General features: G+C 37.0%; 1 protein-coding gene across 1 annotated transcript in view; it reads left to right on the top strand.

The window, feature by feature from the left end:
- The window catches only part of CEP135 (centrosomal protein 135), an 82,907-nt gene that overhangs the window by 28,426 nt on the left and 40,493 nt on the right, over positions 1 to 13,988 (top strand). Inside the window, exons 12-15 of the mRNA XM_025385585.1 lie at positions 1,288 to 1,440; positions 2,395 to 2,547; positions 6,416 to 6,493; positions 13,057 to 13,208. Of these exons, the coding sequence (XP_025241370.1) occupies positions 1,288 to 1,440; positions 2,395 to 2,547; positions 6,416 to 6,493; positions 13,057 to 13,208 (536 nt within the window). The remainder of the gene's footprint in view (positions 1 to 1,287; positions 1,441 to 2,394; positions 2,548 to 6,415; positions 6,494 to 13,056; positions 13,209 to 13,988) is intronic.

Here is a 13,988-nt window from a genome sequence, read left to right as displayed (position 1 = left end):
AATTTAGATATGGTTAGGTTACATAGCTTCTTTTATAGTTACATTGGTTAAGTCCCAAAACATCTGCTTTTGTACTATAAAACGTCTTATCCTTTAAAGTGTTCAGATAACTAATCCCATCCATCATGCCGTGGTTTTGCTTATTTAACCAAGAGATTAATTATTTCCAAGTACAGGTGAGAGGTACCTCACAAATATCTATCATTTACCAAATCTACATTGTATGTGGTATTGGCACAACAGATGTTGAATAATATAGGCCAGGACTCTTTTCAGTGTATCATATTGTCAAATTACCCCTTCTTGGCACTTCTGCATTTAGTACTGGTAACATTAAGATACCAGAGATCCCAAGTCTACATTTATTATGTTTCTTTTTTTTTCAATAGGAAAAGGGCATACAAATTCATTTACATGTGCAGGGGGAGAATCAGAGTGCTCTCATCTTTATTTTCTACCATAGTGATGAAGACAGTGAATCTTTTGAATTGTACTGAATTGTAGGCACCTTTTAAATTGTACTGAATTGTAGAAATGTTGGTAGTAGTTGCTTATTCAGTGAATATTCTTAATATATATTGCCTGGTAGAAATATTTGCATTCATTCGACTGTATAAAAAGACCTCCTGTAGGTCTGAAGCTGAGACAGTTGGGGGTTTGTATGCCTGGCATATTGATCTTAGATTCAATCATAGAAAACACTGAGGAACGTGCTAGGCTGTTACAGTTACCTGTACTGGGTGAGCAGGCACACAAATGCCCTGCTGGCCCCTTCTCTGGAGAAGATAAACTAACTAGTGGCTCTAAAAAATTACCAGGCATCAGAATCACTTAGAGGGCTTGATAAAATACAGTTACTTGGCCCTACCCCGAAGTTTCTTGACTAAGTAGGCCTGGGTTGGGCTTCAAACTCCAAAATTTGCATATCTAACAAGCTTTTAGATACTGCTAATGCTTCTGGTCTGGGGATTATACTTTAAGTACCACTAGTATAAACAACTTTGGGAGAATAAAAGTTGAAGCATCTCATGGGATCCGATCAAGTCCCATCATTGGCATCAAAGTCTCTTCTGGGAACTTGAAGGTCAGGAAATTTGCCCAGTACTGCCAGTGCTCTCATCTGCTCTCATCATAGATTTTTAAAACCGTGTTCCTTAATTAATTAAAGGCACTTGTGTTCTTTTTGTCTGGTAGCATCTTTCAGTTAATCTCATCGTCAGTATTCTTGTGACAACCATGTGGTGATGATTATAACATGATAACTTTTGTTTTTTAATTATGTTTCAGGGTGATTACAATTCAGAAATTCATCAGATCACAAGAGAAAGAGATGAACTTCAGCGTATGCTGGAAAGATTTGAAAAATATATGGAGGATATACAGTCAAATGTTAAATTACTGACAGCAGAAAGAGATAAACTAAGTGTCTTATATAATGAAGTAAGAAATTTATTATAATTAAGCCAACAGATTGTATAGAACCAGTTAACTATAATGGAGCCCGTATATATCCTTCACATTACTATAATATATGGACCTGTGATATTTCTTCATAATTAAAATTAGCAGTAGTAGTTTCTACTATCATTCTATTTCTAAAACACAGATTTCTCTTATTTTTTCATATTTATCCTTTCCCTTTTCTAGCCTATCAATGTGTCAGATCAGTTAGAGATAGTCTCCTTTTTCTAAAACTACCTGGAACAGGTCTCAGCCTGACTCTGAGCCAAATTTATGCTTGGAATTCAGACATGTGGGGAAATGTCTGTCAAAACAGTAGGTAGCACCCACTATTTGGATATATTGGCTATTTAGGACTTAGTCTCTAAATACTGTTCTCTAGGAAGAGGGAATTGGTATTCAGCTTGGCCGCATTAACAAAGCCTCAGTTGTTAGAGGGCAAGGTAAGTCTGAGCAGAGCATGGTGTCTGTTACCTAAATTTGTTCACATACCCATCTCCCATGAAATCCTACTGCTATTTTGAGAAGGGGAGGAGGCATGCAAGTTAAAGGTCAAGTTGAAAGAGTCACTTACTGAGTTTTTTGGGGGGGATTCTGCAGTGTAAATTGATCCACTTCTGAGTTTTCCCCATCGCTAGCAGCTTTCTTGGGTCTGCCTAGTTAATTCCTGCTTGTCTGCTGTCTAGCTTCCACATTTTGTGGCTGGTGCCTCCCTCAATCCCCTTGTCTTTTTCGTTTTATTATTCTTACTATTATCCTTCTACTCTCATTCTTACTATTATCCTTCTACTCTCATTTTGTTGGGATTTGGGAAGAGAGTAAAGGTAGCATTTGTTCAGTATGCCTTTTTTAACTGAAAACATATCCAAAGTATTTTTTATTTATATCTTTTACCAAAGTGCCTTTTTAATTTATATCTTTTCATTCTTTAAGGCTCAAGAAGAATTATCTGCCCTAAGAAAGGAATCCACCCAAACCACAGCACCCCATAATATTGTTAGTCTTATGGAAAAGGAAAAAGAACTTGCGTTATCTGACTTAAGAAGAATTATGGCAGAAAAGGAAGCTTTAAGAGAAAAATTAGAGGTAAGAAGATTGACACGTTTTTGAAAAGTAATTTGTTGAGAAAAAGAGGTCTTTGTATGGATTTTCCTGTGAAGTTACTATTGGCCAAATCCAGACCACTTTGTTTATGTATGGCCTGTGAGCTAAGAATGGATTAAGAAGAAGATTTTCTTGTTGAGAAAACGTTATTGGATTACCTTGCTCATTTGTTTCTGTATTGTCTGTAGCTTCTTTTGTAGTATGGCCCACAAAACCTAACATATTTACTGTTTTTTACAGAGAAAGTTCACCAATCCCTGAACTTAATCGGAAGTTTCTCATATGGGAAGACATTATCTTTGTTTGTTTTTGTAACAGCTTTACGGAGATATTCACACACTATACAATTCACCCACTTAAAGTATACCAATTCATTCGTTTTAGCATAGATGCTTTTTGACTTACAATGGGATTACATTCCAATAAACCCATCGTAAGTAAAAAATGTAACTTGGAAAAAACGCATTTATTACCCCAGTAAACACATTGTAAAGTCTTACACTGAAAAATCTTAAGCCATTGTTAAGTCCACATGCTCCTCAACTTGTACTGGGGTTACGTCCCGATAAACCCACAGCAAAGTCAAAAATGTAAACCAGGGACTGTCTGTATATTCATAGACTTGTGTAACCATCACCACAGTCAATTTTAGAGCATTTTCATCACCACAAAAAGAAACTCTGAAGAACATTAGCGTCACTCCCCATTTCTCCCATCCCCTCTTAGCCACAGGCAGCCACCTGTGTCTCTATGGATCTGCCTACTCTGGATATTTCATATAAATGGAATCATTTGATACGTGATTTTAAAATGTCTTCTCTCATTAGCATAATGTTTTCAAGATTCATCCATAGTGTTGCTAGGAACTTGTATACAACTTTTTGTCTGGATATATATTTTCATTTCTCTTGGGTATATTCCTGGTCATATGGTAAGTCTGTCTTTAACCATTGAAGCCAAACTGTTTTTATACCCACCAGTAGTGAATAAAAGTTCTAATTTCTGTCACCATTACTATCTGCCTTTTGTATTATAGTCATTCTGGTGGGTGTGAAGTAGTCTCCATTGTGACTTTGATTTGCATTGCCTTGGAGCTAATGAGGTTGAGCAACTTTTCATATTCTTATTGGCCATTTTTAAATCCTTTTTTAGAGAAATGTCTGTTCAGATTCTTTGCCAATTTTTAAATTGGGTTATCTCATTATTATTGAGTTGTAAGAGTTCTTTATATATTCTAAATACAGTCCCTTATTAGATATGTGATTTGCAAATACTTTCCCCCATTCCGTGGGTCATTTTTTCACTTTCTCAGTGATGTCTTTGAAAAACAAAATTTTTAAATTTGGATGAAGTCCAATTTATTTTTTTCTTTGTTGCTTGTACATTTGGTGCCATATCTAGGGTCAGTACTTTATAGTTTCTTTTATAATCTCCAAAAATATAAGTTTATTAATACATATAAAGCACTTAACAATGATTAGCACATAAGTACTAAATCCTAATATTATGGAGTCCATAGTTTAATTGCAGTCAATATTACTGAATTAATGCTTTGAAAGTAGCACCTAAAATTAGAAATAAAAACATTTAAGCATTATAAGCAAGTCTTTATGTCACAATGTTCAGTTAAAGTTTCACCCTAAATATAACAGTTTAAGAATACTTTTAATTGGAATCTTTTGGAATACTGCCTTCCAGAAAGTGTTTTCTTATAAAAATAAGTGTTAAAATTGCCAAATGGGAAACTTCTGTGCTGTATGGCAGCTTTTAGCGCAAGCTACTGACTTACCCTTTTCCATATCTTTTGAAATCACCAAAGAATGTAAAAATAGGATTTTTTAAATACAGTAGTACTGAAAACTTGGAAAAAGCAACATTCGTATTACCAGAATCCTTCTGGGTTGTAGGAGGCAGGATTTTGTGAGTTTACAACAGATCTTTTACTTAAAAAAGTAACTTATCTCAATCCTTAAACCTTTTCCAGTGTTTCCCATTATTCCACTATCTAACCAGTTGTCGAATCCAAGCATCATCCATCACTAAGATCTCCCTGAAAGCTCGTATCTCTCAATCACCAAGTCCTATCAGTGCTATCTCTTGAAAAATATTTAACATGTATTAAGCCCTTCCCATGTGAGAGGTCGTGTTCTATTAAGTGCTTTTTACATGGGTTGTCTCAGTAAATCTTCACAATAGCCTCTTTTTTTTTTTTTTTTTTTTTTTGAGGGGGAGTCTCGCTCACTGCAACCTCTGCCTCCCAGGTTCAAGCGATTTAGTAGAGACAGGGTTTCATCATATTGGCCAGCTGGTCTCAAACCCCTGACCTCAGGTGGGGTCCACCTTGGCCTCCCAAAGTGCTGGAATTATAGGAATGAGCCACCACACCTGACCTATAATAATAGCCTTTTTAAATAGGTACTGCTTACAGATGAGGTCTCCGAGTTACAGTGAGTTTAAATAACTTGCCCAAGGTCATCCAGCTATGAGTTACAAGGAATCTGGCTTCTGAGCTCATGTTACTGTCTCTTGAATTTGTTTACTTCTTTCTGTTCCCCTGCTACCATCCTGTTCTGGTCATTGTTCTCCCTTACCTGCATTATTGTATTATTGGCCCCTGTACTAGTCTTTCCTCTTTTAAATCGATATTTCACATTGAAGTCAGAGTTATCTTTCAAAGATATAAATCTGATCATATCACTTCCTATTTAAAATCCATTAACTTTTTGAGGACTTCAGTGATTGGCCTTCGCCTACCTCAAGGTCTAGCCTTTTTCCCCTAAACTCATCTCCCCTGTTCACAAGACTCCGTGCTTAATGGACTTTTTCTTGCCGCCAGCCTTCTACATAGACTATTGAAAGATTCCGTCACATCTTCCGCTCTTCTTGTCTAGCTAATTCCTATTTATCCTTTAAGTCCAGGTCAAACATCATGTCATTTAATGGGAAATGAACCCTAGAATCTAGATTCCCTTTTGATATTTTGGCATAAAGTTCCTTTTCCTAGCAGAATATTCATGGATTTTATTTTGAGCTCTTATTTAGGTTTTGTCTTTTCTACTAAGCTACAGTATCTATGATGTCAGAGACTTTATCTGCTGTACTCACTACTATATTCCTGATACGTTGCTTGGTGCTTGGTATAGAGTATGTATTCAATACTAGTTGAGTGATTCAATAAATACATACAATACAGTGACTCAACCAAATATATAATCCGAACATCAGATGTGTCTGTTTCTTTTTTAATGAATAACATGGATGGAAATATGAATCCATGCTAGAAAAACTCTCAGTGAACATTAAGTTATATTGCTTATCCTAGACTTAGCAGCAGTAAGTTGGATAAAGTAATGTAACCAGAAAAATAGTCCCTGTGTTTATACTGTTGACCAGCCCCTTATTGAAACTTGCATCTCTTGCATGGCCTTGTAGTATTCTGTTTCCTGTGTCTTCCTGATCTTGTCTTCCTTTGCATTTTGTTTCTCTTACATCACCTCTTGTGAGGGCATACTCCTGAGCTTTTTATTTAACCTGCTAGTTTTGTCCTTTTATAGTTGTCCTATTATGGATTAATCTATATAAATCTTTATAAATGAATAGTTACTAATCTGTGTCTTCCACTACAATCACATATGGAGGTGGAGAGTGTAAAGGATGAGAACCTATTGTACCTTTTTTAAACCACAAACCATCATTTTTGTAAAATGTCTAGTGATTTTCTTTCTAAATTATTTGTGTTTTATGAAAGCACAAATACAATATAATAGAACTGTAGACTTACATTGCTTACTGTTGTGATTTTGTTTTGTTATCTGATATAAATGAACATTTCTTTAACATTCTTTTTCAGCATATTGAAGAAATGAGTCTTTTTGGAAAATCAGAATTAGAGAAAACTATTGAACATTTGACATGTGTTAATCATCAGGTAATGTATCAAACTGGATTTGGGGGTATCTTGTGTTATATGAATAATTATGTCAATTATAGTTTTAATACACTATTTTTTTAATTTAATTTTTTTTTATTTATTTTTTGAGATGGAGTCTCTCTCTGTTGCCCCAGTTGGAGTGCAGTGGTGCAATCCAGCTCACTGCAACCTCCACCTCCCGGCTTCAAGCAATTTTCCTGCCTCAGCCTCCCGAGTAGCTGGGACTACAGTTGCGTGCTACCATGCCTGGCTCATTTTTTTTTGTATTTTTAGTAGAGATGGGGTTTCACCATGTTGGCGAGGCTGGTCTCGAACTCCTGACCTGACATTGTGATCTGCCCACCTTGGCCTCCCAAAGTGCTGGGATTACAGCGTGAGCCACCACGCCCGGCCTAATACACTGTTTTACACAATACAATAGCTGGGCATGGTGGTGCACACCTGTAGTCCCAGCTACTTGGGTGGCTGAGGTGGGAGGATCACTGGACCCCAAGAGTTAGAGGCTGCAGTGAGCCATGATGACGACACTGCACTCCAGCCTGGGCGACAGAGCAAGACTACAACTCCTTAAAAAAAAATCACACAATAGTATACTAGAAAAGCTGTATAACAGCAGTTATGAGTGTTTACTCTGAAGGCTGATTACTTGGGTTCAGATCCATCTTTGCCTCCTATTACCTGCAGGCAAGTTGCTTGACCTTTCTGTTCCCTGATTTCTTTATTTGTAAAATAAGAATAGTGCTAGTACTTACTCATTAGGGTTTTTGTGAAAATTAAATGAGTTAATGCATATAAAGAACTTAGAAGCATGCCCGGCATATTGTAAGCTCTTAGTAGGTATTAGCTATAATTATTGCTATTTTGCTGTTATAAAAAAAATCATATAGGCCAGGCATAGTGGCTCATGCCTATAATCCCAGCACTTTGGGAGGCCAAGGTGAAGCAGGTGGATCAGTTGAGCCCAGGATTTTGAGACCAGCCTGGGTAAGATAGTGATACCCCATCTCTACAAAAAATTTACAAATTGGCCAGGCATGGTGGCAGGCACCTGTGGTCCCAGCTACTTGGGAGGCTGAAGTAAGAGGATCACTGGAACCTAGGAGTTCAAGGCTGCAGTGAGCTGTGATCACACCACTGCACTCCAGTCTGGGTGACAGAGCAAGACCCTGTTTCCAAAATAAGAAAAAAAAAAATTATATAATACCAACGTAGAGTAAAAAGAGAAATTCACTTCCATTCCTTATTACTCTCTCTAGAGATAGGATTTTTAACAATTTGGTATGTTTTTGTTTTTATAATTTCAACTTTTATTTTAGATTCAGGGGTACATGTACAGTTTGTTATATGGGTATACTGTGTGATGCTGAGATTTGGGGTACAGTTGATCCCATCACCCAGGTAGTGAGCATAGTACCCAATAGTTTGTCAACCTTTGATGTGTTTTGTTTTGGCTAGCTTCTATTACTATGCCTTCACTGTCTTAATTTATTTGCCTTCTAATTCTGTCATCTGAGTTGGTTGAAGTGTCACCTCATCATGGTTTATATTTTCCTGTATCTTTGTGTGCCTGGTAATTTAATTTTAGATTGGATGCCAGACATTGTGACTCTTACCTTCTTGGTTGCTAGATAGTTTGTATTACTATGAAATACTCTTGAGGTTTTTTCTGGGATGCAGTTAAACTATATGGAAGTAGCCTGATCTTTTTCAGTCTTGCCTTTAAGCTTTGTTAGGTGGGATCAAAGTAGCGTTTAGTCTTGGAATAATTTTGTTTCACTACTGAGATAAAACCCTTTTGAGTACACTGCCTGTTATCCTGTGAATTATGAGGTTTCCAAATGACTGATGGGCACATGAACTTTTCCTGGCCCTGCATGAGCTCTGAGTATTGTTCTCTCTAGTTTGTTCCTGGTTCTTTCCCTGGCCTTGGGTAGTCTTCTCTATGCTGAGCTCTACTCAGCCAAAAACTTAAAGGGTACCCTTTATAGATCTGTGTAGCTCTCACTCTTTGCACTTCTCCTCTAATACCTGTCCTGCAAACTTTAGCTGCTTTGGCCTTCTTTGACCCTCATGCCTGTCTTCTGAACTTAGGGCAGACCACTGGGTTCCATGTTGGTTCCTTTCCCTGTGTCACAGTCTGGAAATTTTTCAGGCAATAAGCTGGGGCAAATGTAAAGATCATCACATTTGTTTCCTGTCTCTCAGGGGTCACTGGTCATCATTACCTGATGCCTAGTGCCCTGAAAACCATTGTTTCATATATCTCATCCAACTTTTTAGTTATTTCAGGCAGTAGAGTAAATCTGGTCCCTATCACTCCAGCTTGACCAGAAGCTAAAAACAGTAATATTAATTACTGGAAAATGTATCTGAAGAAATTACTAGAAGTCATTGGAAAGGAACAAATAAGAAAATATTTTAAAAGTTAAAATGTTGGAGAATAGCCTGAGATGATCTAATATTCAGACTAATATTTAGTTAGAACTCAAGGAGGATATAATAGAATGTAGGAGAGACAGTATTTGAAGAGATAATGATTGATGATTTTGTAGATATGAAAACACAGGAACCCTCTGATTCAAAATGAATTCCAAAAGCATGACACATCCCAAGCAAGATAAATAAAAGGAAAATGCATACAATTTTAGTAGTCATGAATAATACAATTTATCTATGGATAAATTTACAGAATCTTTATAGGAAACATTATGCAACCATATTGAAAGTCATTGAATAAAACCTAAGTAAGTGGAGGATTATATCAGGTTTATAAAAAAGGTTATAAAAATAACATAAATTTTCCCCAACTTGATCTATAGAGTTCAGGTAGCTCTAGTTGAAATCCCAGTAAGATTGTGTGGGAGGTGAGGGGGAAGAATTGACAATAGATCTTAAAATTTACTTGGAAGCAAAAAGCCAAGAATCACAGAAATTTTAAAGAACATGGTGCTAGACTTGCCCTCCCAGATGTGAAGCCTTTAGAGTCATAGTAATATATAATAGGCTGGGTTCTATGGCTCACACTTGTAATCCTAGCTCTTTGGGAGCCTGAGGCGGGAGGATCACTTGAGGTTAGGAGTTCAAGATCAGCCTGGCCAACATGGTGAAACTCCATCTCTACTAAAAATATGAAAATTAGCCAGGTGAGGTGGCACATGCCTGTAGTCCCAGCTACTTGGGAGGCAGAGGCAGGAGAATCACTTGAACCCAGGAGGTAGAGGTTGCAGTGAGCTGAGATCATGCCACTGCACTTCAGCCTGGGTGACAGAGCAAGACCATGCCTCAGGAAAAAAAAAAAAGGCCGGGCGCCGTGGCTCACGCCTGAAATCCCAGCACTTTGGGAGGCTGAGGCTGGCGGATCACGAGGTCAGGAGATCAAGACCATTCTGGCTAACACGGTGAAACCGCGTCTCTACTAAAAATAATACAAAAATTAGCCAGGCATGATGGCGGGCGCCTGTAGTCCCAGCTACTCGGGAGGCTGAGGCAGGAGAATGGCGGGAACCCGGGAGGCGGAGCTTGCTGTGAGCCAAGATGGCGCCACTGCACTCCAGCCTACAGAGCGAGACTCCGTGTCAAAAAAAAAAAAAAAAGAAGAAATAATAAAACAACAGGGATTGAGAGAAACTGATCAAACCCAGTAGAGAGCAAACCCACAAATTTAAGAATTTGATCTGTGAAGTAACTCAGATCAATGGGAAAAGGAATGATTATTCACTGATTCTCAAACTGTTGGCTATTCATATTTTAGAAGGAAAAAATTGGATCCTAACTCAAATGTGCCATACCCAAAAATCAGTTAAAGGTTACTTGCAGCCTTGAATGTTCAAGATATTACTACATTTTTAAAAGAAGTACAGGAGATCTTTTTGACCTTGGAGAAATAATAATATCAGTCATTTATATAGCATTCACTATGTTTCAGATACTTTTCTCAACATTTTATACCCAATTATTTTAATTTTCACAACAGTCATAAAGTAAATGCTAATATTGTCCTCATTTCACAAATAAGGAAACTGAGGCAGAGGGGAACCTTGCCTAAGATCACACAGCTAGCAGGTGTCTGGTGCCAGCATGTGTGCCCCTAAACAAGACACAAACACGAATAAGTTTATTCCTTAAAGGAAAACACTGATAAGTGGGACCACATTGACAAAAACATCTTTGTTTCTCTACTTAACTATAAATCGAAAAGACAAGCCACTGATAGAACAATTTGTTACACATTTAATCCCCCTCCCCTGAAAAAGCCTCAACAGAAGGTGTGAATGAATAAACTCTTCACGGAGGAAGAAATACAAATGGCTAATAAAAGATAATTCTACCTCAATAATGGGGGAAATGTAAATTAAAACAGTAAAATAATTTTACATCAAGGCATGAGAAATTAACAAGTTGTAACATGTATTAGCAAATATGTGTAGCTCCTGGGAGTGCAAACTTCATATCTGTTCCAAAAAAATTGGTATTATCTAGCAAAGGCATACCCTATGAGCCAGCAATTCCCTTTCTAGATATGTGCTGGATATGATGGAGCTCAGCAAAATACAATCCCCAGGGCAAATGCAGCCTCAAGTCTCTTTTTGCAGCACGGTTTTGCTTATTTATTTATATATTGTCTGTGGCTGCTTTCGTGCGTGCTAAGATGGTGTAGTGGGGACTGATCATAAGGCCGGCAAAACTGCCTTTTTTCTTGTAAATTTTTTTCCTTTAGTTAGTAATTGACTTTGTTTTGGTTTGCTTTGCTTTTTGTTACCGATTTTCTTTGACCCTATTGCTAATTTTTGTCAAGAGCTCCAGTGTCTCTGGCTTACGCCTTTAAATATGTTTTGAATATACAAACATCAGTTTCAGTTTTTTTCTTCTAAAAACCTCGCTTCTAGAGCTGTGTATTCTTATTCCTTTACTGTCATTTTAGCAGTGGTTACAGAGGGAGGTGAGATAAAGTACGTGTGATCAGTCCACAGTTTTAACTGGAAGACTTACATTTATTACTAATATTTACTGGTTTTAATATTTAAATATAGATCATTTTCCCATCTAGAATTTATTTTTGTATGTAAAATAAAGAAGAAATCCAGCTAAGTTTTTTTTCCAATGAGTATTTGTCCCTACACTTATTTATTTTAAAGAGACAGAGTCTTGCTCTGTTGCTCAGGCTGGAGTGCTGTTGTATGATCACAGCTCACTGCCTCCTCCAACTCCTGGGCTCAAGCGATCCTCTCACCTCAGCCTCCCTAGTAGCTAGGACTACAGGTATACCATCATGCCCGGCTAATTTTTAAAAAAATGTTATTGTAGAGACAGGGTCTCACTATGTTTCCCAGGCTGGTCTCGAGCTCCTGGTCTCAAGCAGTATTCTTGGCCTCAAGTGATCCTCATGCATTGGCCTCCCAAAGTACTAGGATTAAAGGTGTGAGCCACCATGCCCAGCCCACTACTCTTATTTTTAAAGTATATCCTTTTCCTACTTCACAAAAATGCTATCTTTTCTAAATTTACATCTGTACATTTTTTTTTTTTTACTGTTTTCACTTTCATAAATTTGCTTGTGCATTTGTATGTTAAATCGTCACTGTTCTAATTATAATAACTTTTTTTTTTTTTTTTGGAGAAAGAGTCTCGCTCTGTCGCCCAGGCAGGAGTGCAGTGGCGCGGTCTCGGCTCATTGCAACCTCTGCCACCCGGGTTCAAGCGATTCTCCTGCCTCGGCCTCCCGAGTGGCTAGGACTATAGGCATGTACCACCATGCCCAGCTAATGTTTTGTATTTTTTCATAGAGATGGGGTTTCACCGTGCTAGCCAGGGTGGTCACCATCTCCTGACCTCGTGATCCGCCCACCTCAGCCTCCCATATAGTAACTTTATAGTTTGTTTTGATATCTCAAAAAGCAAGTGTACTTGTATTTTTTCCAAAAATTTTTCCGGTTTTTTTCTTTCTTTTTTTTTTTTTTGGTAAATGAATTTGGAATCAAATCTAAGCCATCCCTGTTTTTAAAAAGGATGTGTTAGAATTTGTATTGGAATTCCATTGAATTTACAATTATTTGAGGACATTTTATTATATTTACAATATTGTGCTCCCATCAAGAAACATTGTGTGCCTTTACATTATGTCAGGTTATGTTCTGTGCTCTTCAGGAAAATTATACTGTTTCTTCACATAAATCTTGCCCACTTTGTGTTTGGGTTACAATGTTTTGTGCTGTGTTTTTTTCCCCTCAATTCAGTCCTATTTACTTACTGTGTTTTAGAAATGCCCCAAAATTTTCACGCTACCAGTGGTTTCCCTTCCTGTTTCATTGCTGTTATAGATACATTCTTTTCTCTTCATGCTTTTTATATTTTGTTTGTATCTTTAGTGATAGTGAGGAGAGAGAAAGTTTACACCCATTCTGACTCCTAGAACCTAAACTGTACATGTGACTTCTAAAATTTTTTTAAAACTAAATCTATGTTCTTAGTTTTCTTCCAGAAATATTATTAAAGAGTGCCTAAGAAAAATACAATTAACATATTAAGATGTATACCTATTATTTTTTTAATTTAAATTATAGCTTGAAAGCGAAAAATATGAATTAAAGTCTAAAGTGTTAATAATGAAAGAAACAATAGAGTCGTTAGAGAACAAATTAAAAGTCCAAGCTCAAAAATTTAGCCATATGGCTGGTGACTCATCTCATCAGAAGACAGAGGTGAACTCACTTAGGTAAGTTTATTCAAAATTTTCTGATTTCATTTTTGGGAACGTGTTTGTGGTTATGTAAAGTTTATAACCATAGCATTTTGGACTGGGCCTTTGAGCAGTAGTTTTAGAAGTTGGCTTTGCAGCAGACTCACCTGGGAGCTTTTGAAAAGTATGAATTTAAGGGGCTGATTTTGGGAGGTTCTAATTCACTGAGAATCTACTTGGGTAGGTTTTGGGTATCTGTGTTTTTTAAAAGAAATTTCACAGATTATTATGATTGCAGGCAAAGTTTTTCAACCTCCTTCCTTTTGAAATCCTATTAAATACTTCAGATCATTTGTATTCCATAGTGTAAGATTACTAGAAATTACAGAATTGTTTACTACCTATGCCATTTTCTTTCTCTTTCTTGCCTGTTTCAGTGAAATGTAAAGTCAGAGAATTTATCTCCTATTTTTAGCCTTTTCTGACTTAGAAACAGAAATTTTTAAGTAGGGAGGTAAGACATATGAATAGTATTCCTTTTAGGAAGCTAACTCTGGTGGAAATATGGAACATGGATTTCAAGTCTTAGAGATTGATGGCAAAGAAAGGAGACCAAGGATCTGGACTGAAGCAGTGGTAATGAACTCAGAGAACAGAGACCAAATTTAAGAAACACTTTTTACATAAAATCAAAAAGTTTAGATGACTAATATGGGGCTGAGAAATACAATAAGTATTACCTTAGCATACTAGGTTGTTTGTTAGTCATTAATTAATTTAGAATACAGAAGACTCAAGGAAACAAAAGGCAAACAA

The sequence above is a fragment of the Theropithecus gelada genome, chromosome 5 (assembly GCF_003255815.1).
Source record: "Theropithecus gelada isolate Dixy chromosome 5, Tgel_1.0, whole genome shotgun sequence".
Taxonomy (NCBI): Eukaryota; Metazoa; Chordata; class Mammalia; order Primates; family Cercopithecidae; genus Theropithecus; species Theropithecus gelada.
This window is presented reverse-complemented; position numbering and strand designations above follow the sequence as displayed.